Source organism: Chenopodium album, chromosome 5 (assembly GCF_948465745.1).
Source record: "Chenopodium album chromosome 5, dcCheAlbu1.1, whole genome shotgun sequence".
Classification (NCBI taxonomy): Eukaryota; Viridiplantae; Streptophyta; class Magnoliopsida; order Caryophyllales; family Amaranthaceae; genus Chenopodium; species Chenopodium album.
In genome coordinates this window covers 2,435,942-2,457,238 of record NC_137838.1, presented here as the reverse complement: position 1 = coordinate 2,457,238, position 21,297 = coordinate 2,435,942, and the positions used below count along the sequence as shown (strand labels likewise).

General features: G+C 31.9%; 3 protein-coding genes across 3 annotated transcripts; 2 read left to right on the top strand and 1 right to left on the bottom strand.

The window, feature by feature from the left end:
* The first annotated feature begins 7,157 nt into the window (after positions 1-7,157).
* On the top strand, positions 7,158-10,999 carry LOC145630038 (F-box protein PP2-A13-like). Its single transcript, XM_081682273.1, has 3 exons — positions 7,158-7,663; positions 7,812-7,930; positions 10,343-10,999. Exons 1-3 carry the CDS (start codon positions 7,367-7,369, stop codon positions 10,770-10,772), a joined length of 846 nt encoding a protein of 281 aa, XP_081538399.1. The 5' UTR covers positions 7,158-7,366; the 3' UTR covers positions 10,773-10,999.
* Positions 11,000-11,561: 562 nt separating this feature from the next.
* Positions 11,562-12,503, bottom strand: LOC145630037 (SKP1-like protein 1A). Its single transcript, XM_081682272.1, has 2 exons — positions 12,211-12,503; positions 11,562-11,970 (listed from the first exon to the last, which is right to left on the bottom strand). The coding sequence occupies exons 1-2, from the start codon at positions 12,496-12,498 to the stop codon at positions 11,842-11,844; spliced, it is 417 nt and encodes a 138-aa protein (XP_081538398.1). The 5' UTR covers positions 12,499-12,503; the 3' UTR covers positions 11,562-11,841.
* A 2,359-nt stretch (positions 12,504-14,862) lies between these two features.
* On the top strand, positions 14,863-21,270 carry LOC145631301 (putative E3 ubiquitin-protein ligase ARI7). The gene is made up of 16 exons (XM_081683382.1): positions 14,863-15,039; positions 16,115-16,129; positions 17,265-17,389; positions 17,656-17,767; positions 17,912-18,002; positions 18,259-18,431; positions 18,606-18,710; positions 18,891-18,973; positions 19,366-19,473; positions 19,563-19,650; positions 19,755-19,844; positions 19,966-20,013; positions 20,268-20,339; positions 20,433-20,532; positions 20,618-20,741; positions 20,851-21,270. The coding sequence occupies exons 1-16, from the start codon at positions 14,863-14,865 to the stop codon at positions 21,080-21,082; spliced, it is 1,743 nt and encodes a 580-aa protein (XP_081539508.1). The 3' UTR covers positions 21,083-21,270.
* The last annotated feature ends 27 nt before the right edge of the window (positions 21,271-21,297 follow it).

The following is a 21,297-nucleotide window of genomic DNA, read 5'->3' as shown; positions in this document are numbered from 1 at the left end:
TTGAAAACCAAAAATAGGAAACAAGAAAAAGGTGTTTCCACTTTTCTATTGTCAGTTTTCAAAACTATCATGTTTTTAATAAGTTTAAATAATTTTTGATTCATTATGGGGCATATATCATATACTTTTAAAAAATAAAAAAAAAACCAAAAAACAGAAAACCAAAACAATGCCAAACGAACCCTTAATAAACAAAATTGGCATAAAATCAAAATATGGGTTTGGATGGGCTAATTGTTATTAGTTATATATGTGCACTATATTCGTGTGACTGTAAATGAAAAAGATTGTATAGATAATGTAAGTGTCATAAATGAGTCAGCCAGTTAAAAAGTTGTACAATAATTATTGTATGAGGTCAATAATGGAGAGGTGAATAGACAAAATTTGTGTAAAATACACGTGTAGACTTGTTGACCCTCTTTAGTACTATGAAAGAACTTTAAACAGCTAAGGGTTAGGCTGGATTAATTGTATATGTGCACAATACTTCTGTGGCAATAAATGAAAAAAGGTTGTATGGACAATTTAAGGGAATAAATGAGGTAGTGAAAAAGTAAATAATTATGGTATGAAATCAAGAATGAAGAAGTAAATAAACAAAAACGGAATAAAATCAATATGTTACCTCAAGATGATCAATAAGGTTTTTGTAAAAAAAAAAAAAAAAAAAAAAAAAAAAAAGGATGATCAATAAGGTAACATAAAGTCATACAATTTAAAACAATTATGTGTTGGGCTGGGCTAAGTATAAAGTAGTAATTGTGTATGTGCTCAATATTTGTGTGATTATAAATGAAAAATGTTTTATGAATAATTTAAGTGTCATGGATAGGCCCGTCACTTAAAAAGTTGTTACAATAATTATTGTATGACATTAATAATGAAGAAGTAAATTGACAAAAATTGCATAAAACACAAGTGTTGACTTGCTGACTCTCTTTGAGTACCGTGATAGTACTAAAAACAATAATAGGTTGGGTTGGGCCAATTGTAAATTATTTGTGTATGTGCACAATACTTGGGAAGTTGGGAGACAATTATAATGAAATACTTGAAGGTTGTATGGACATCACAACTTCACAAGTGTTCAACATAATACTGTTATTTTGTTCTGCCAATTTTGAGAATTCTTCTATTGAATATTTTTGGATGCATTAAGTTGATTGAAAATATTATTCCTAAACTTTAATAATCTTAATCTTGTTTGAAATATGCTTACTTTAATTAGTTCATCAACAATTTTTTTTTTTTTAATTTTTTTTTATCAGTATCTATATCTACATTTGTATATAATTTTACAAGATTTAAATGATTACTTCAGCTATTTTAAACTAACACTAAACTTACTCCGTATTATCTTACTTATCTTATAATTCGTACAAAGTAAAATAGAGAAACAGAGAGACATATTACGGAGTACAAGAATTTAGTAAGCTATCAAAACGGGATTATTTTATTTACTTCGTATTTATTAACAAACTAGCATTTTAGCCCGTTCAATGCACGGGTTATAATATAGGTTATTTTTATATAAATGTATGCTTTTCAATAGTTGAAACTACGATGTTATTGTTACATGACTTTTGAGGTAAATGATGTGAAATTTTTTATTTTTTATTTAAAAAGAAAAAGAAAAGTGAGTGGAATTGTGAAAAAATAATTAATTTAGTTAAGTGTATATATATGAATATTGTAGAATGTGAAATGACATATTAGTTTAAGCTATATTTTAAGTTTAAGAGATAAAAAGACTATTTTTATTATACTTCATATGTTTATGTAATAGTTAATTCAACTTTATTCTATCATGGTAGAAATTAAACACTTCATTTTCTTACTTAAATGTGCAAGTTACGGAATGCACAAAGACTTTAGCATTATGTAATAATTTTAATTTATTTTTTTTTTAATATTGAAAAGGTGAGGGAAGTAACATTTGCAAATGAGTGAGTTGTGAAGACATGTGGCATACGAATAAGTTGTGAGGACATGTGGCATATGAATGATTGTGGTTTGAGTTTTTAAATACTAGATTAGTAAGTGCGAGTAGTTGTTACGCAAAAGCCTTTAAGCCTAAGACAGTGAGAATTGCATGTGGGTTCACATGACATGAGAGGCTAGAACAAGGAATTTGCTTAAAACTACAGTACATACGGTGTTATTTACAGTTGACATAAATATAATAACAATGTGTATATAATTATAGCTTGGTAATTTGGTATTAATGTTGACAATTCAGTAGCAGTTCACAGATAATATCAGGTTGTCAACAACCATTTTTCAAAGAAACATAGATAGACTTGGAGTCTTGGACCCTCCCAATTTTACACTATTTGGACCTACACTATGATCCAATAATGTCAAATCGCGCGAATTAGGGTAAATATTTTGGATGAATCTAATACTGCTTATTTAATTTATGCTATGGATCGATGGAGAAATAAGTTAATGCATTTTTACTTTATACTAGTACTATAACAAATTTTACTATAATGATATTTAAGACCATTTTGTTATTGTTATTATTCAGTATATACTAATCATACACATGTCGTTTTTTGGTTAAATTATTTATCATGTAAGTTTGGAAACAGAATGATCCTGGGATTCTTAGTGTAATAGGGTACATCAAGATGTCCTAGAGCTTGTCCGATTGTTTAAGTATCCTTCAGCTCCGCCTAGCAAAGGGATGTCCGAAAGCTCCACCTGCAAAACAGAGAAGGTTAGCTGCCCTGGGGTGTAACTCGGGAAAGCCGCCCCTCCGATGCTTAAGTCAGCAATAGGGATGTCAGTGGGGCGGGTCAAGTAGGAGACCCGCCCCATCCCCGCCCCAATGGGGCGGGGATGGGTCTCGGTTTGGCGGGTGGTGGGGCGGGGATGGGGATAAAAACCATACCCGCCATGGGTGATGGGGCGGGGGTGGATTTTAAGTTGTACCTGCCCCATCCCCGCCCCGCCCCGCCCCACTCACCCCACTTCGTACCCGCCTCATCCCCACCTCATACCCACATTTATATATCTTTTAAAGCAAAATTACATACTTTTATTCTATTTATAAAATAATTACATGAAATACAATATTAATTATAATACTTTGTACGACAATTATATTATTATAACACAAAAATGTGTATAAAATGTTTTATTTTATAATTTGTATTAATTATGTAAGATTGTGTATTTGAGATACGGATATTAGGTGGATCTTGGGTGGGATTAGGCGGGTCTTTGGTGGGGATTAGGCGGGGATGGATATCCAAGTGGGGGTGGGGCGGGGATGGTTTTGGAGTTGTACCCGGTGGGGCGGGGATGGGGATGAAAATTGGACCCGCCGCGGGGATGGGGATGGGGATGAAAATATTAGGTGGAGATGGGGATGGGAAGGCCAACATCCGCCCCGCCCCGTCCCATTGACATCCCTAGTCAGCAACAATACTTTGTAGAGAGAGAAAGCAGAGAGATAGGAGGGAGAATTAGAAAAAAGTTATCATCATTAATGATTGAAGAGCTATTTATAGATGTACTTTTCTGAAGGCAAATTTGTACTTGAGTCGACAAATTAGGGGTAAATCTGTACTTTGTGATGATTAGTGGTGGGCTGGATCAGGGAGGGGTATTTTCGTTCTTTTAGGTCACTGGGCTTAGGACAATGGACTTAGCCCAAACAATTACATAATGAGGAATTCCCTAATTTTCAATGTAAAATATGGCATACAAAATCCAAGGGACCTAAAGAGGTAAAAAGTGAGTGCATGCACGCCAAAAGCTTCGGCAATTGTGAAAGCTTGATTGCCATAGATAGATTGTGATGTTGTATGATGGAGATCTTATGGAACGACATGCATATATATTAGTCCCACAACATTATTATCATCATTTTATAAAAGAAATAATGTGACATAAAATCTTAGTTACCATTATTATTTGTCTAACTACAAAATCATGACAAAACATATTAATTGCCTAAGACCAACTCATGAGGTCTTGAACAGGACATGTTTCATGGTCCTCTATACCGTTATAAGGACAAAATTTCCATCGATGCATATAAGAATTTATAAGAAGATATAGGCCATAAAATATATATATAGCTGTACGCCTATACGTAAGTACATAGCCTCGATTTTGCCAGTTGAAAAAAAAAAAAAAAAACGAATTCTTATAGTGTGCGTTCAGTCGTTCACAATTATGATTTTCACGCCAACATAGTACAAACTTAAAAAAAAAAAAAAAATAAAATAAAAAATAAAGGTAAAATGCTAAGCCATAACATAACATGTTCATATCTAGATAATAATATAATTAAGATACAATATCTTGAGCCGATTTTATTGTTTTATTTCTCTTAAGATTCTTGTTGGGAGGAGATAAGATAAGGACACAATGAGCATATTATAAACAACGTCAAATTAAACATAGAGTCAATGGTTAAGCAGAAATAGTGCCTTGATTTGATCAATCAGCTGATAATTCTATTATACACGAAAACAGATCATACAATCTTAATTTGGATATAGAAATCATTAAAATATAATTAGGGTTTGTTATGTGATGCAAGACCATATCCTTTTGTACAATAACCAAATCGATGGTTTATTTTATTAATACAGTCTGTCTTCTTGTTATAGTATAGTCCGTAGTCTTATTAATTAGTTTACTACACTTGATAATGTGCTTACTTATTATATACTCAACTAAAATATGACCAATAGAATCATGGTATAGTAGTTTACTATTTGGAGTTGCTCATTTAAAAAATATAATGAACAAATACATTGCTACTATAATTATAAAATAACGTTCTAAGTTAAAATATTATGGTTTTATTTCCACCTAAAAAATATATATATAATGGTGTTATTAGAATGGTAAAATCAATTACAAATTAATTTAAGTTAGATCAATTTAAATAGTATAAATGGTATCCAAATACAAGAAAAAGGAACAACGTAATGCTATTCATTTGTAAACATAATTAACTATCAAACCAATTAAGAGTCAACAAAAATCAATTGGATCAAAATCATCCCAACATTGATAATAAAAACTTGATGAATTTGGTAGTATTCTTATGATCTCATTATTCTTTATGAATTGTAGCTTGGCTAAAGAAACAAATGTATGTAAGCCCTTGCTAAAAGAATTGAAATAGATGCACCAAATAAATGCACCAATTGTATGTGTGGTTGTACTTAACTAACTTGTATGATATAGTTGCTTAATTTGTTCATTGACCCCTTAAAACTAAAGCAAATTAAAACCTTGTAAAACATGCAAAGTCAATCACAAAAAATTCACAACTCAATGATATTAAATAGAGGGTGACATTTATTTTTTAAAAGTTACAATAATTTACGTAACATTATTTTTTAAATCCATGATCTATATATTCCAACAAACAAGTTGGAAACCAAGGAAACTTATACGAGAAGGAATAAAGGAACAAGAAATTTCCTAAATTTGAGGTTGTCATGTCATTCATAGTAGAAAAATTATGGAGTACGTATATATATGCAATATTCTTAACTCGAAAACAAATACGTGATATATACCATGCTTGTTAACTAAGGTGAAGGAAATGTTTGAGAATAAGTGGATGCAATGTCGTACTCCATGCATTAAAGACAGCGGATAGCATATGAATAAAGTTTTTATGAGAACTTGCCCAAAAAATAAAAGAAAAGGAATGCTTGATGAGAAATCTAACCAATCCATCATTTTAATAATTGATTAGTTTAGTTATACCAAAAAATTCAAACTTATGAGCACAACTCATTGTATTAAGGGCCTACAAAATTAAATGTAAAAATTTGTTAAATTAAGGAAAAAAAAAATGAATAATGAGTACGGAGTATTATTAATATGATTTTATTATTTTTATATATAGTAATATGGTTTTAGGCAATAAATAATTTTTAAAAGGTACGAGTAATTAAACCTAAAAGTTAACTATTTAGTAATTACATACCCCTCAAATATACTTTGTACAATTTTAAATTAATTTAATTAGTCTATATTCAATTACTCCTTATTATTTACAAGTATATATGTAAGCTTTCAGAATGATATTTTTTTTAAAAAATTACCATTATTTCATATAATAATAATAATAGTAATAATTTGCATCATAATTAGATAATAGTTTGTTTAGGAATTTTATCATTTTACTTCATTTTTTAAAGTTATTGTAATTTTCTTGTAAAACATACAAAATCTAGATTTTTAACAAAAAATTCCCTTATTTGAATCAATTTATTTCGATAGACCAATATAAATTTAATTATTACAATAAGTTATTCACTTGATTCCTGGAAAGAAAGGCTTGGCATAACATTTATTTATCATTGCATAAAATAATAGGTTTTCTGCATATGAAATTTTTTGTTGAATTTGAGAAAAATTATACTTCACCATTTATTATTGCATGCAATAGTTTATTAAATGTTGAAATTTTTACCTTATTTTTCATTTTGTTTATATGGGTAAATTGGATGAATAGAGAAGCTTGAAACAAATTTCAAGTCATAAGTTTGAAGAAAAACAAATTCTAACTTGAGAATGAAAAATATATTATATTGATTATTATAAATACTCATACTCAAACTGCACATAACAACTTCAATTTTTTTAGCATACCTACAAACATAGACTTAGGTTCTGTTTCGATTTATTGAAAACAATGGAACTGAACTGAACTGAGATGATTGGGCTTAACTGAACTGAACTGAAATGAATTGTTTATGAGAGAAGGAAATTAAGAACTAAACTGATTGGAGTTGAACTGGACTGAATTGAACTAAACTGAAATTAAGCTGAACAGAATATATCCTTATTAATTTTGTTTTATATAGTTAAACTCTTAAATAAAAAAATAAAAAAATAAAATAAAATTACTCACTAATCTCTCAACCAAAAACTTTGTTGTCACAATTAATAGTAGCAATTATCATCATTACTATTAAAAAAATGAATAAAAAATGAATAAAAAATTCCCACGTTTTTCAGTTAGTCTACAAGTTGATTGATTGGCCTATAAAAAACCAAGCATCCAATAACATTTCAAAAGACCCTAGTATGTGACTATGTGGGACCCAACCCCACTTTCCAATTTCCATCTTATTACCAACATTCAAAAGTCACCCCACTCCAACCAATCTTGAATTGAGCACCCTTCTTCCTTTTTCTCTCTCTTCTTTTTCTCTCTAAATGGCTAATTTCTAAACTATGCTAAACTCCATTGTTAGCTACTTCTCTTCCATCTCTCTCTCCGTCTTTTACCTCTTATTATACCATTAAACTTCTAATCATCATAACCTTTAATTATTTCTATTTTTGTTTAAATATTTTTTATTCTTTTAATAAGATGGGAAGTGGGCAATCTGGGCTGAGGTCCACTGGGAGGATTGGGCTGGGTGACTTGCCGGAAAGTTGTGTGGCGGTGATATTGGGCCAGTTAAGCCCACCTGAGATTTGCAGGCTTTCGGAGGTCAATTGGGCTTTTTATGAAGCCTCATTATCGGATTTTGTTTGGGAGACTAAGTTACCTTCGAATTTTGAGTTTCTTGTTCGGAAACTGTTTGATGAAAGTCCTAAGAGATTTAGTAAGAGAGAGATTTTCTCTCGACTTTCTCGCTCTGTCAGATTTGATGCTGGAACTAAGGTAAACTTTTGTTTATTTATTTATTTATGTTTTGTCGAGTTCGACTTCTAGTCATAGTCGGACATATAGTGTAATTTGAACTAGTAATGCGATAAATGATCGAGTTCGAACGAGTTTTTTTATTAAGTTGGATTGTGGCTGTGTACAGGAGATATGGTTGGAGAAAAATAGTGGGAAGATGTGCATGGCGATTTCATGGAGAGGAATGACGATCACCGGAATAGATGATCGTAGATATTGGACTCATATTTCGACTCATGAATCCAGGTTAGAATTTGATTTTGTTTTGTTTTTGTTTAGATTTATTATTTACGATAATACTTCATAATTAGCCACTATAAATTGGTTCATTCCATTTTTATACAGAAAGTTTCAAATAATGGACTTTGGATTATAATAATTTACTAAATTAATGTTTGATTACTTTGTTGCTATAATTAGTATTACTATGTAAGAAATAGTGTAACATGAAAACAAAACCCTATCAATGTATGTATTTTTGTGAGGCAAGATTAATTAGTATGTACAGATCTCTAGTCTTGATCTAGAGCAAGCACGAATTAGTGTTAGAGAAATTCATATTGTATGAAGCCAACGCCAGTGTGTCGGAGAGGACTACCGTCGTTGGTGATTCTGGGGCACCATATACCGACACAGGTGATGTTGCAAGAAGGCAACACTTTAAACAGTCATTTTCTTAAGATAGAAAGAATTAATACTGTATTAGGTTAAATTGGTTAATGATATGATTGATACTTTACCTCACGTGTCGGACACCGACACCGACAGTTGGACACTTCTTAATAACTAAAAACACAACTTTTTCAAGAAAATGGGCGACTCCGATGCTTGGACACCCGTGTCTAATTTGACACTTCATCCGAGTTCAAGTAACATAGATTGATAATGTAAGGCAGATTTGGAGTTTTCTGGTTAATTTAAACAACAAATTAAATATTAGCCTAAATATGTGATGTGATATTTTTCTGTTTTCCATATGAGTGTTGATTGATTTATCAAAACTTTGAAAATAATGTTAGCTGTATTTACAATAAATCATGAATAAATGTCCATAAATCTTTTCTTGTGAAGCAAATTAAAACAAGTACAAGAGGCTACAAGCTAAGCTCATTTTATATGAACTATGACGTTAGTGTGCACAAAAAGTTTTAAGGGTCGTATTCAAGATTTGAACTTTTTGGCTGGCTCTTAGTTTGCAAGAAAAGATATTTCCTTAATTCATGGACCAAAATTATTTGTATGAAATCGTAGTGGTTGTATGAACGGGAAACATGAAATTAGTGACAGTTATAAGTGCTACTCGTAGCCACTGAACGAAAGGAATAAAAGGGAGGCAAAAACAGAATTTTACCATCTATTATCAACAGAACAACAAAATGATATAGAGTGTAGTTTGATGCTTATAGTTAAAATTTACAAAATTTACTTCTCTAATCCACTATTATAACTGTTTTTTTCCCCTTTTGAAGCTGATTTAGTTTGTGATCTCGTGCAGTGCACAAATAGTTTGTAATATAAGACTGTATTTGTGAGTTCTGTAGGCATTATTATTACATAGTATTATGAATTTAACGATCATCTGTTTATATTGAGAGAAAATATGAACTATATTTATTTATGGTTATATGAATAATATATGATATATTTGCAGCTTACATACTAGATCTGAAGCTCTAATTTTCTCGGTTAACTTAATCGTGTTTGAAAGTCAATGTCATCAAAATGAGTTACAATATCAACCTATATGAGATCACACATATATAGTAAATTAGTAATATATATGATAGTAGATCAACTAAATTGGACTTTTCTTGGTTTTTTAGCTTTGGAATCGGTCTGCTTCCTGATCTTGCAACCCTATTAGTTTAAGTATCAGGTCCCACAACTGCATTAACAAAGGAAGCATTGTAGTCATGTTGTAGGCATCTAATAATTGCTGATTTTCTTTTTGATTATTTTTATTAATTAACGTGTTTAGTGATTTAACTGTCAATTTGATCACCAATACACGCTGTTCTTTGATTACCATTGGCTGCCTTGTGTAGTTTTCTTCATGCATATATACGTATTAATTTGTGTTTTCTTCATTTTCTTACGCAATTAGATTCTTAAATATCTTAGACTTTTCATGATTACATTGCTTGCAAGCTATACTTAGGCGTTGACCCCTGTTCCTTCAATTAGTAAATTCTAACATCTGAAAAAATTAAAAAAAAAAAAGCCTATGAGCTTGTTTGGTATACAACTAATAAGTAATAACGGCACTAATAGTATTAGATTTGTATCTTATATCTAGTTTTACTTTTCATTTAATTCATGATAAAGAAAGTCCATCCCCAAACACGTGTTTCTCTTCATGTATAACGAATACCATCCAATATTATTATCATCTGGTAGCCAGTAGGATATGGGACTAATGGGAATTGGGAGTAATAGCGGACAACCATTGCATATAGATGTAATGGTAAATTGCATTTAGTCTCTTCGAGTTTTTATCAAAGCTGGGGTGAGTTTATAAGGCAGCATATGCCTTACCCCTTGCGTTACCCACCTTGGAGGGGTGTCTTTAGAGGCATTGGGGTTGATGTTGATCTTGATGCATAGATACATATCCTCTTGAGTGGCTTACTGATTGAGAATTTCTTGTGTCGTGTGTAGATTCCAAGCGATTGCATACCTAAAGCAAGTATGGTGGTTGGAGGTGGGAGGGGAATTGGAGTTCAATTTCCCTGCTGGTACATACAGCCTGTTTTTCAGACTTCAGTTAGGCAAACCCTCCAAAAGATTTGGTCGACGAATTTGCAACACAGAGGGAGTGCATGGCTGGGACAGAAAGCCAGTTAGGTTTAAATTGTCAGCCTCAAATGGCCAGGATGCCGTCTCCCAGTGTTACTTAAAGCCAGCTGGGAACTGGCTTAATTACCATGCCGGGGATTTCACAGTTGAGAATCACCACACTCCTATGAAGATCAAGTTCTCCTTGGCTCAAATTGATTGTACACACACCAAAGGAGGGCTTTGCTTGGACTCTGTAGTCATATACCCTAGTGAATTAGCAGAACGTATGCAGCAGTCTCAGCTTTTATAGTTCACTCTTAGTCTAAGGCCGGAGGTTTTGTAGATAATAGAAATCTGTTGGAAACTGGGAGTGATAGAACTATTCATTTGTTTGTTATGTCATAATGTCATATGTTATGCTATAGGTTTATAGCTTGATATTATTTTTTTTCAGTATTACAGATGCTGGCTGATATAATGCTATGTAAAACTCTATATTGAACATTCAAAAGAAAAAAAATTGAATGATTTGTTGTACATGAGGGCAGACCTGTATTTTCCTCCCTCCGTTTTCCAGGAACATAGATCAGAATAGAAAAATTGCCCAAGCTTCAGAATGTAAGATGAGCTTCTACTCTTAAGAGATTACTGATCAAATAATCTTCAGCACTCTTTAGAGATTACTGATCAAATAATCTTCAGCTTCTACAGTGTACAGCCAAGTATGCTCTGTTAGAAATGCTGAAGCTCAACATTTTTGGCATGGAGACAGTCTTCTTCTTCTTGTTCTGCTTGAACGTCTTATCTCATAAGTGGGGTCGGCTACATGAACCAACATTAGGACTTCCCAGGAGGTCATCCATCCCAGTACTACTCTCTATCATTGTGGCTCATGTCAAGTGATGTGACAAAGTTTGACATGGAGAAACTGTCCTAACAGTAAACACTAGTGCAGGATACATGAACATATATCTGATTTACAAGATTTAACATGTGCAGTTCATGTTACAAACAATAAGACACATACCAAATTACCAATGTTTTCCCTGCATTAATACTGTATATATTTGTGTTTATGCTTCTGATGGTGTTCTTTACCTCTACCAGTGCCAAAACTGATTTTAGTACAGAGTGAGTACTAGAGATTACTTGCTGATTTTTTTTTTTTCCTCACAACTTGAGCTTAGAGAATCAAATTTATCCAGTAACTCCACCTGACATGATATACAAGTAACCGTTTACAGAGTACTAGAACAAAATACAACATAAAGTAGCAGTATCAAAACTCCAAAGGCAAATACAAAAAAAAAAAATCCCTAGAATTTTTTTCTTTAGATATCCACTGTATTATCATCTTCCTCATAAAGTTATAATGAGGTTTACTGATGAGTAGGATTGTTTAAATTGAATGTCTGCTTGATCTCTTCAAGGGACTTCCCTCTTATAATACCTGCCACCACCTTGTTTGTCAAATCCTCTAAGCTTTTGATTTTCAGATAATGAGCGGCCTGATAAATGTTTCGATGAACTAGTTAGAATTAGATAACACTATAACAGGAATACAGGATACCATATTAATCACAACTCTTTAGTCCAATTCTAAATATCTGCTGTTGTTGTGTTCTGAAATCAAAATTTGACAGTAGTATTGTTCTTCAGATACAATGACATTTAATGAAAGTATTCCTATATACGAATCTGGCAGCACAATTTACCAACAGAATTTGATCTCGAAAACACATACATACCAGAATAAGATCAAAGAAAGCAGCCTGATCAGCTCGGAAGAGATGAAGTGCCCATTCTATGAGAGGATCGTCATTGTTTTCTACAGCACTCTGGTTATCAAGGCACTTGTTGAAGTAATCAATGACTAATGACAATGTCTTACCATTTACCTCTGAAACCAAAACAACTTCTATCATGGATTTTATGGTCTCTGATTGCATTGCTGCTGCTTCTTCCACTTCAAAGGTCTTCCCATCTGAGCTCCTTAGCTTAATCTTTCTCTTATTGCTTGTAGACGACGAAGACATGTTGTTGGGTGTCTAGGATGTTAATTGTTCAACATGATTTTCTAACTATGATGCATTCATAAAAGGTCATAAGGGAGACTTAGGCAAAGAACAATGTATTGGTACATAAAAATATCAATGGGACTTGGTAAAGCTAAAAGCTGTATACAGTTTGTCAGTATGTATGATATTGTCATATTGATATTCCTCTGAAGATGAGCATATATTTTGGGGAAAAGGTATAAGCTTTTTTTTTGCTTATTGGTATTCTGAGAAGATAAGAAGAAATAAACATTAGGAAGCCCTCCTCGCGAGGGAAATTCCTAATGTAAGTGAATCCCTTATTGGCTATTGACTTAATTATGCAAAATGATCTTTAAGGACATTAGCATCTATAATCCGAAGTTTATGATCACATACTTTGCATAAATATATACGGAGTAAATAAATTATTAAATTGTTACTCCGTATATAGTAATTTAATACGGAGTAGTGATCAATACGAGTATTACATTAATACTCGTAATACATAGTACTACATAATAAATACAGTAATTTGTATTTATTACTAATACACCATAATTACTTTATATGAATTACTGCAAGATATAGCTACCGAGTGATTATTACCAATAGCTGTTTTTAATTAAAGTAATCATCGCAGATAAAATAATACGAGTATTTTATTATCATTGCAAAATTCAAAATAAAAAGCTAATTTGACTATTTTCTTTTACTATTATTATTAATATTAATATTAATCTTAATATCAATTTTTCAGTCAATCAAAAATGCTACAAGTATTATTAACCCATTCTACTTGACCACATGAAAAAAATGTCAAACTAAAGACTATCAAAATATCTTTTTTAAAAAAAATATATCAAAAAGTCATTTAGTATGTAGTATCAAACAAGGCCATAATTGAATAATTATAATTAGAAAATTCAACATTAAAATTAAAGTTTGGTAAAAATAAAAGAAGGAAGTTGGAAGCTATATGGGTTTAGCTCAATCCAAGATAGGAGTACAAATGTTTTCTTAGTTTGGGCTTTGATTTAGGAAGTGAACCCAACATCCCATCCATTCCTTATCTTGTCTTGTTAAAAAAAAGAAAAAAAATAAATTGATATCTCATTTGATACATGTAATGGATTGTAATCTGTTGTGATTATTATACTAATATGTAGAGTTTTAAGGTCACAAAATCAAGCCTCATTTTAAGCCCATATAAAAAAAAAATAGAATTAAAAACTAGTACATAATTAAATTTTATTTCTAGGTAGTTTTAATAAACCCATTGAGATTATTGAGTATCATAAAAGATTTCTCATTTTTGACAGCCTCAGAATGAGATTTCATTAACTGTGACCTATATCCTCTGTGATATGTTACCAAAACTAGGTTAAACTATATCATGTGACAGTATCAAGTCAATTATGAAGAGATTTTCTATGCTTTAATTCTTATAATCATAACTGTTAGAAATTATTGTAATTTCTTTCCTTAAGTGAAGGTCAATTATCACTCCTTTTGTCCTTAATTAATTGCTTAAGGTAGACTTTTCCACGCATATAAAAGATGTAAATAATGTAAAAAAAATAATATAAATGTTTTTATAATTCATTTGTTTCAAAATAATTGACACATTTGACATCAAATGAAAGTCAAATGCATTCAACAAATACTCCCTACGTCTTTTTTATTTAAGTGCAACATTTCTTCTAACACGTATATCAATGCAAAACTTTTACCAATATAATAAAATATTTTCACCAAAAAAATATATAATTAAATATCAATAAGTATAACAATTGGCATAGTTAAACTTGATATATGCATGCCAATACATTAGTTTGGCCTTTTTATATGTTTAAATATTAATAAATAAAATTTTAAAAATAAGTTGATATTATGAAACCTTATACTACCTCCGGTCCAATTTACTCGCAACAAAGGGGAATTATTTGTGAGACATAAAATATTCCTTTGTTGCGAGTAAATTGGACCGGAGGTAGTATTAATAATTATTTAACAGTATATTTTATGGTAGAATTTGTTTTTAATACGTTACTGATAAAGTATGGTCAAGGTTGATATATGAACAGTGAAATAAAGTCAAATGTATCAATTACTTAGTTACAGAGGGAGTAATAGACTAATATACGGACAATTATTATTGGATAGAGGGAGTAACGTTTTTTTTTTTAAATTTCTTTTAAGTCCCTCCACATTTTCCACCCTACCCCCCACCCCCCTTCTCCTCTCTATAAAAAGAGTGTCATTTCTCTAGCCTATTACCTCTCATCATTCTCTTCTAATTGTCTCTAAAATTAAGCTTCTTATTAAAAAAATCTTCTCTTTTAATCAAATTAAATTAATCTAATGGCTTCACCAGAAAACACAAACAACAACATTCTTGAAGAAGAAAATGAGCCACAAGATGTTGAAATGTTGTGTGACTCATCTTCTTCTTCTGGTACTGATTATGATGGGATTACTGATGCTGATGTTATGCTTAGCGACTTGGAAGAGACAGAAAATAAGGATGGTACTATTAAGGTATAAATTAAACTACACCCTTCTTATTCAATTACTAGCAAAAATCATTAAAATTTTGTTATGTGCATTAATCTATTTTATTGCATCCTTCATACAATGACACACTTCGTATAAAAGCATGCTTCTATGTTCTAACAAATAGTTTTAATTTGCTTGGATAAAAAATAATAATAATAATTTGTTGATTCATTTTATTTTTAATGCCTAGAAAATTGAATGTTGATTAACAAATTTGTTTATGTTTTTTTTATTATTATTATTTTTTAATGACATCTTATCATGTAAAAATTTTTGCCATTAAGGGGGCTTGTGTGATATGGTTGTAATTTTCAATATTTTGGTTTTTAAAAGTCATAACATAAGAGTCAAAATTAGTCAAACTTGTTATAATTTTATCATGATTTTGACATCTGTCAACAATAAATGGAAAACTACGTTCGGTATCACTGTGGTTTTTTTTAATTTTATTTTAATTTTGAAAGTTATATGATATATTTAACAAATTAAAAATTAGTCAAATTAGTTAAAATCACAATTACTTTTATAACTAATAACAAAAAAGTCCAAACAATTTTTTTTGTTTTCCTTTTTATTAGTTTATTAAAAAGAATCTGAAAACTTAAATATAAAAAACAAAAACGAATAAGCCCTTACGACACTAAAAAAACGAAACTTGAGTTTAAATTTGAGTCTTAAATAAATATGTGTGACACTTGTGACATAAATACCCATGTCTAGAGGTGTTAATTTAGGTGTTTGGGTCGAGTTTATTAAAATCAAATCGTGTTAAATGAGGTCTTTTCTTAAAGTCAAGTCGTGTGTAAACAAGTTACTATCTGAGTTTAATTTTTTTTTGGGTTGGTTTCAAGTCGGATTAGACGGTAGGTTTTTGACATCTCTACGACCTTGTCTACAAGATTAGTCAAAACTCAAAATCGAGTCGCATAGTATTGGACCCTAAATAGTGTAGATCGAGACTCGACATCTTATTTTTGTGACGGGGTATGTCTTTTCGAGAGTGTGTTTAGAGATTTTTCTTACACCCTTTGAGCATCTTTGACGCTTTTGGTTCTAGGATTTGCATTTCGAGGTAAGTATTAACTTCGACAATTTTGAATTGAATTGGGGAAATTTGCATTATATGGCCATTTTTGACACTTTAAATCGGGGGATCAAGACTACAAATATTTGTTTCTGTCGTAGAATTCATAATTTTGAGTGTTTAGAAATTGGACTTACACAATTTTTGCTCTCTTAGATTTAGATCTAGGGTTTGCAATTTGGGGAAAAGGAATAAATTAGACAAGTTTTATTTATCAAATTAGTGGGGAATTTACATAAATTAACCATGTTCGACACTTAAACATAAAACTCAACTAGTTGAAGCCCAGGATCGGTTTATATACACTATATCACACGAGTACCAAAAACCGAGTCTTTTAGTGTATGTTGTCTTAGGCCCTTTAGGTTCCTTCATGAATCTGATCAAGACTTTATACTCTCTAATTTTATGTAGTGAAGAGTTTTTTTTTTTTTTTTTTTTTTTTTTTTATGGTGAAGAGGTTTATATTAGGGTCTTAAAATTCGAGTATAATAGATGCTTATGAACTTAGGATTAGCATTTGTAGTAAAGGAAAGGCTAGGATGAATGATTATAAGATTTATAACATGATAATAACTCATGGTTTAAGTCTTTAATCATGTTGTTCTGTGGCTTGGTACTTGGTAGTAGCATAACAGTCCTGTGAACTTGTAAATGAACGCGGAGTTTAGTTAAAACAATATCCTGTTTCGAATAAATAACTTGTAGTAACATGGTGCAACAACAGCAGCAATTGTGATTTTGTGAGTCAAAAATGTTAACAGGAGTACAGGACTACAGGTTAAGTTGATGTACATTTATGTGTGTAGTACACAGGTGTTAAATTATGTGACTTAATCTTCGAAATAGTTTAACAAATTTCAAATTAAGTATCAATGGTAAATGATTTGTTTCCCTAATTAATATACATACGCGTGGATGCACGTGCTTCATACACGCTATCACGTACTGCTTCAACTAATAGTGATTAGTCTAATTTTAGCATGGAAGATTACCCTAGGAGAATCAAACTAAATTTCATTGACAAAAAGTTATTGTGGTTTAGAACAGGACAACTTTTTTCTGATCTTTGGTTGCTTAGATTTATAATTCTAACTGTAATCATTTTTATCATGATGCTCAGAAACCTTATGAAGTCTTGAGCCAAGCTGAAATTCATGAACGTCAAGAAGTTGCCATCGCGAGTATTTGTGACATACTTTCGATTCCAAGGGCTGAAGCTGCTATCCTGCTGCTTTATTATAGCTGGTAAAGTCCTATTATAATGGTTTATTCTCTCTAATTTCTTACAGCTTTAATATAATTAGACTTGGCCAATTTCACTTATATTTTAAAGCAGTGGAGGCAATTTATATAGTCTAGTGTTACAGCTTACCTCCTTATTCTAAAATGCAATTTCTCATTTCAACATAGCATACTGCTTATACTGATTCATTCTGTGTTATTTTTTGTATTTTTTGGGGGGAGTTAGATCAGAATTGAGGAAAAATCACTGATATCTTCTGATTGAACAGGAATGTTGGCATTATACCTGATAAATGGTTTTCAGATGGGCAGAAGATCCGTGATAAACTTGGTCTTATAGACGTTTCCTTTGATGGAGCTGGATCATCTAATACAAAGGATGTAAGTTACTTTTTGATGTAAAAATGTTTACTTAACCTGTATATTATGTGTTATAGACTATATCAGTGTGTCAAAATTTCCAGGAGTCTATGTAAGGTTGTCATTATTGAAAACCTCCTAACGAGCTTGAGTTTTGTTGGACAGCTTACTTGTGGGATTTGCTTGGGAAAATTTCCTCCGGAGCTGGTTGCTGGTCCTGCTTGTGGGCATTTATTCTGCAATACTTGCTGGGCAGGTCAGTTCTGATGCAATACATATCTAAAACAGAACTATATGTAGTTACATATATTAGATTAGAATATTAGCAAAATTAATTCACGATTATATTTACATAAATCTAATAATTACATAAATTTCTATGATGATAATTTTCATGTGTATTTCTATCATTATAATCCTTAGGTCCAAGCCATGAAGGCATCAGCTGATTTGTTCAATTTGTAGTGATCTTAAACATATTCCATCAACTTGTGTTTCCTTGTCTCGTGTAGGATATTTTGAGAAGTCACTCAAAGACCCTGCGCCACCCCTATTGTTACGATGTCCTGATACTTCTTGTGGAGCTGCCGTTGGTCAAGATATGATTAACATGCTGGCTTCTAAAGATGACAAAGAGAAATATGCGCATGCATTTATGAAATCCTATATCGATTACAACTTAAAGGTCCATTAGATTTCTGTGCTGCTTAAATAATCTTAAGCATGCATCCTCTTTGGTTCATTTCATGATTTATTTTGCTGTCAGAAAGATCCTGAGACCCTTATGTCTGATAGTTTTTTTGTAAAAAAAATTTTGTGTGATTGTGTGTTTCTAATCGCTTCAATGAAACATGTAAAGGCCAATTGGTGTCCCCGGCCTGGATGTAAGCATGCTTTGATTCTTCTTATTGGTGATAACCTCCCCAAGGTGACTTGTAAGTGCACCCATACCTTCTGCTGGAAGGTGAGTAGTTTTTTTTCACTGTTTTCTAGTAAACTATAGAAGATTTATTCATGGAATATATAGTTAAACAGGGAAAGAAACATGTGTATCGATTAATGCCCTTATCGATAGACTTGATTCTTAGTAATCTCTGAAGAGCAGTGTTTGGTTGTCTTAGTCACAGAGTTTTCCTTTTTACAGTGTTCCAAGGAAGCTCACCAGCCGATTGCCTGTTCAACTTATTGTAACTGGACTATGGAATGCGTCGTGCAGAGTGAAAACTTGTATGATATCATCCCTGTGACTCTTTTCTTCAGCTAATTCAAACAATATTCTGTAATACGGCGTTTTTGATGATCAGTAATTCCATAAAACAAATACACTGTTGAATCAGCTTAAATCTGTTTGATACTTTGATCAGTAAAATCTTTGTTAGTCAGTAGAGTAACAATCAGTTTCAGTTAAAGAATACATGAACTGAATGCTGCAATTATTCTTGATGTTACTAATCCTGATCTCATTCCTTGGAACACAATAGATTCTATATGATTGTTTATAGTAATATCAAGTATAGTACTTATTGTAGGTGCTTTGTCGCATCTGTTGATGACATTGTAGTAATTTACTTGCAATTTTTCCTTTGTCTGATGAGTTTCTGATAACTTCTGTTTTACAGTAAGTCAATCACAAACATGAATGGGTGCCCAAGCTGCTGGTATTCCTTTGAAATGTCTGGATCTCATAAGCGTATGCAATGCCCATCGTGTGAATATCACTTTTGCAAGTAAATTCTTGACATTTATATCACATATTTGATTCCTTTGATCTATATTATTCTCCATCATGCATTCATTATGTTAATATTACTTTCAGGCTGTGCCGTGCATCTTGGCTGGGTAATGGTTCGTGGAATGGTGACGAGTTCAAACACACATGCTCTAAGGGGAAAGAGAAAGTAGAGGTGAGTGCTCTTTTCATTCCTCACTGAAGAACTTTTAGCTAGAGATTACTTATTTTTATAACAGGCTGTTATTAAGAGCCATTTTATCCTTCCTGATCTTATAGAATGATGATAGAGAAGAGAAAGCACGGATAGCCCAGGATAGCCTTAAAAAGTATAGTAATAGCTACAATCATTGGATGGCTACTGAAATGGTAATTAACTAAAACTATAGCGCGTATACCATTTCTTGAAATCTTTTCTTCAGCTTAAACTTAGTTTAGAAGTAAACTGGCAGTGTTCAGAGAGTAACCCTGTATTCTTTGGCTCTTGCAGCACTTAGAAGCGGCTAGGCAAGAGCTTTATAAGCTAAAAAATGGCCAGGTGAGACTTTACAGATTTTGTATGTTGAACTTTCATTAGCTTGCGAAAATTGTTGTCCACTATTACTCTTTTTCTGAAATTTAACATTTTAAGTATGATTTTGTACATTTAATGTTGCATTATTCCATGTAATCAACATGCAAGTATTACAGGTTTTGATTCAACGCAAAATATATAAGCATCTTCTTGATGAAAATAACTATTTCCTCAAATTTTTGATAGATATGAAAGTCTTATCTTTATAAAATTTGCAGCTCAAAGCAATAGCTGAAAAAGCCGGCCTAACTGAAGCAGAACTTAGCTTTTATACTGATGCATGGATGCAGGTGAATCCCAGTACTATTATTAAGAAACATTACAATGGAGAAATCATAATATGACATTTACCTTCTTTCATTTTCCTTTTCTCTTGCAAACAGATTGCAGATTGCAAGCGAGTCATTAAGTGGACTCATGTTGCTGAGTACTACATACCACCCTTTGAAACGAACAGAAGAAACCTCATACAGTTTATTATGAGTATGCTGCTTATTTCTGATATAATATCAACTACAAAATAAGTGTTACTTCCTTTAGTTTAATCATCTTAGATAATCTTCTGCAGGGCATGCTGAATTTGTTGTGGTACAGCTTTATCAGGTTGAAGCTCAGCTGACAACAGTTCTCAATATGGAAAAACTGCCACCTCAGTTCTCAGAGATTCGTGATCGCCTGTGTCTGAAGACAGGGTAATTACAAGCTTATTAGCCTAATTCAATCATCTACATGAATATATTCTTTATTCAGATTTTTTGTTACATTCAGTGTTATTAACATGTTGTGACTTGACTCATGCAGTGTGGCTCGAAACTACTTTGACAACATGGTGTGGATCATAGAGAACAGGATTAAGGATCTGAAGACTCTTCGCGATCTGATGGGCATCAAGAGTCTGGAACAAGGAATTATTACTACTACAGCTGCTAGTATTGAAGAGACTCCTGAACAGCCAGTCAACAAGAATTGTGAGCATTGTCAGTTTCCGAAGAATGGTCCTGTTGGTTTCCTTTGTGATATGTGCTATCATTAGATCTATTTCTCTTTTGTGAGGGCAAAACAATTATATGGCCAAACCTTTCTTTAATTTGCTAGGAATTGTGATGATTTCATACCATAATTCCTAGAAGAATAATTTCTGTAAGACTATTTATGTGTTGGTGAATTGCAACAAGACTGGGTTGCAAGTTTGGAAACTTCATTATTATCTTTGATATTGTGGAAGCTATGTTGTTTTGGGCTGTGCTT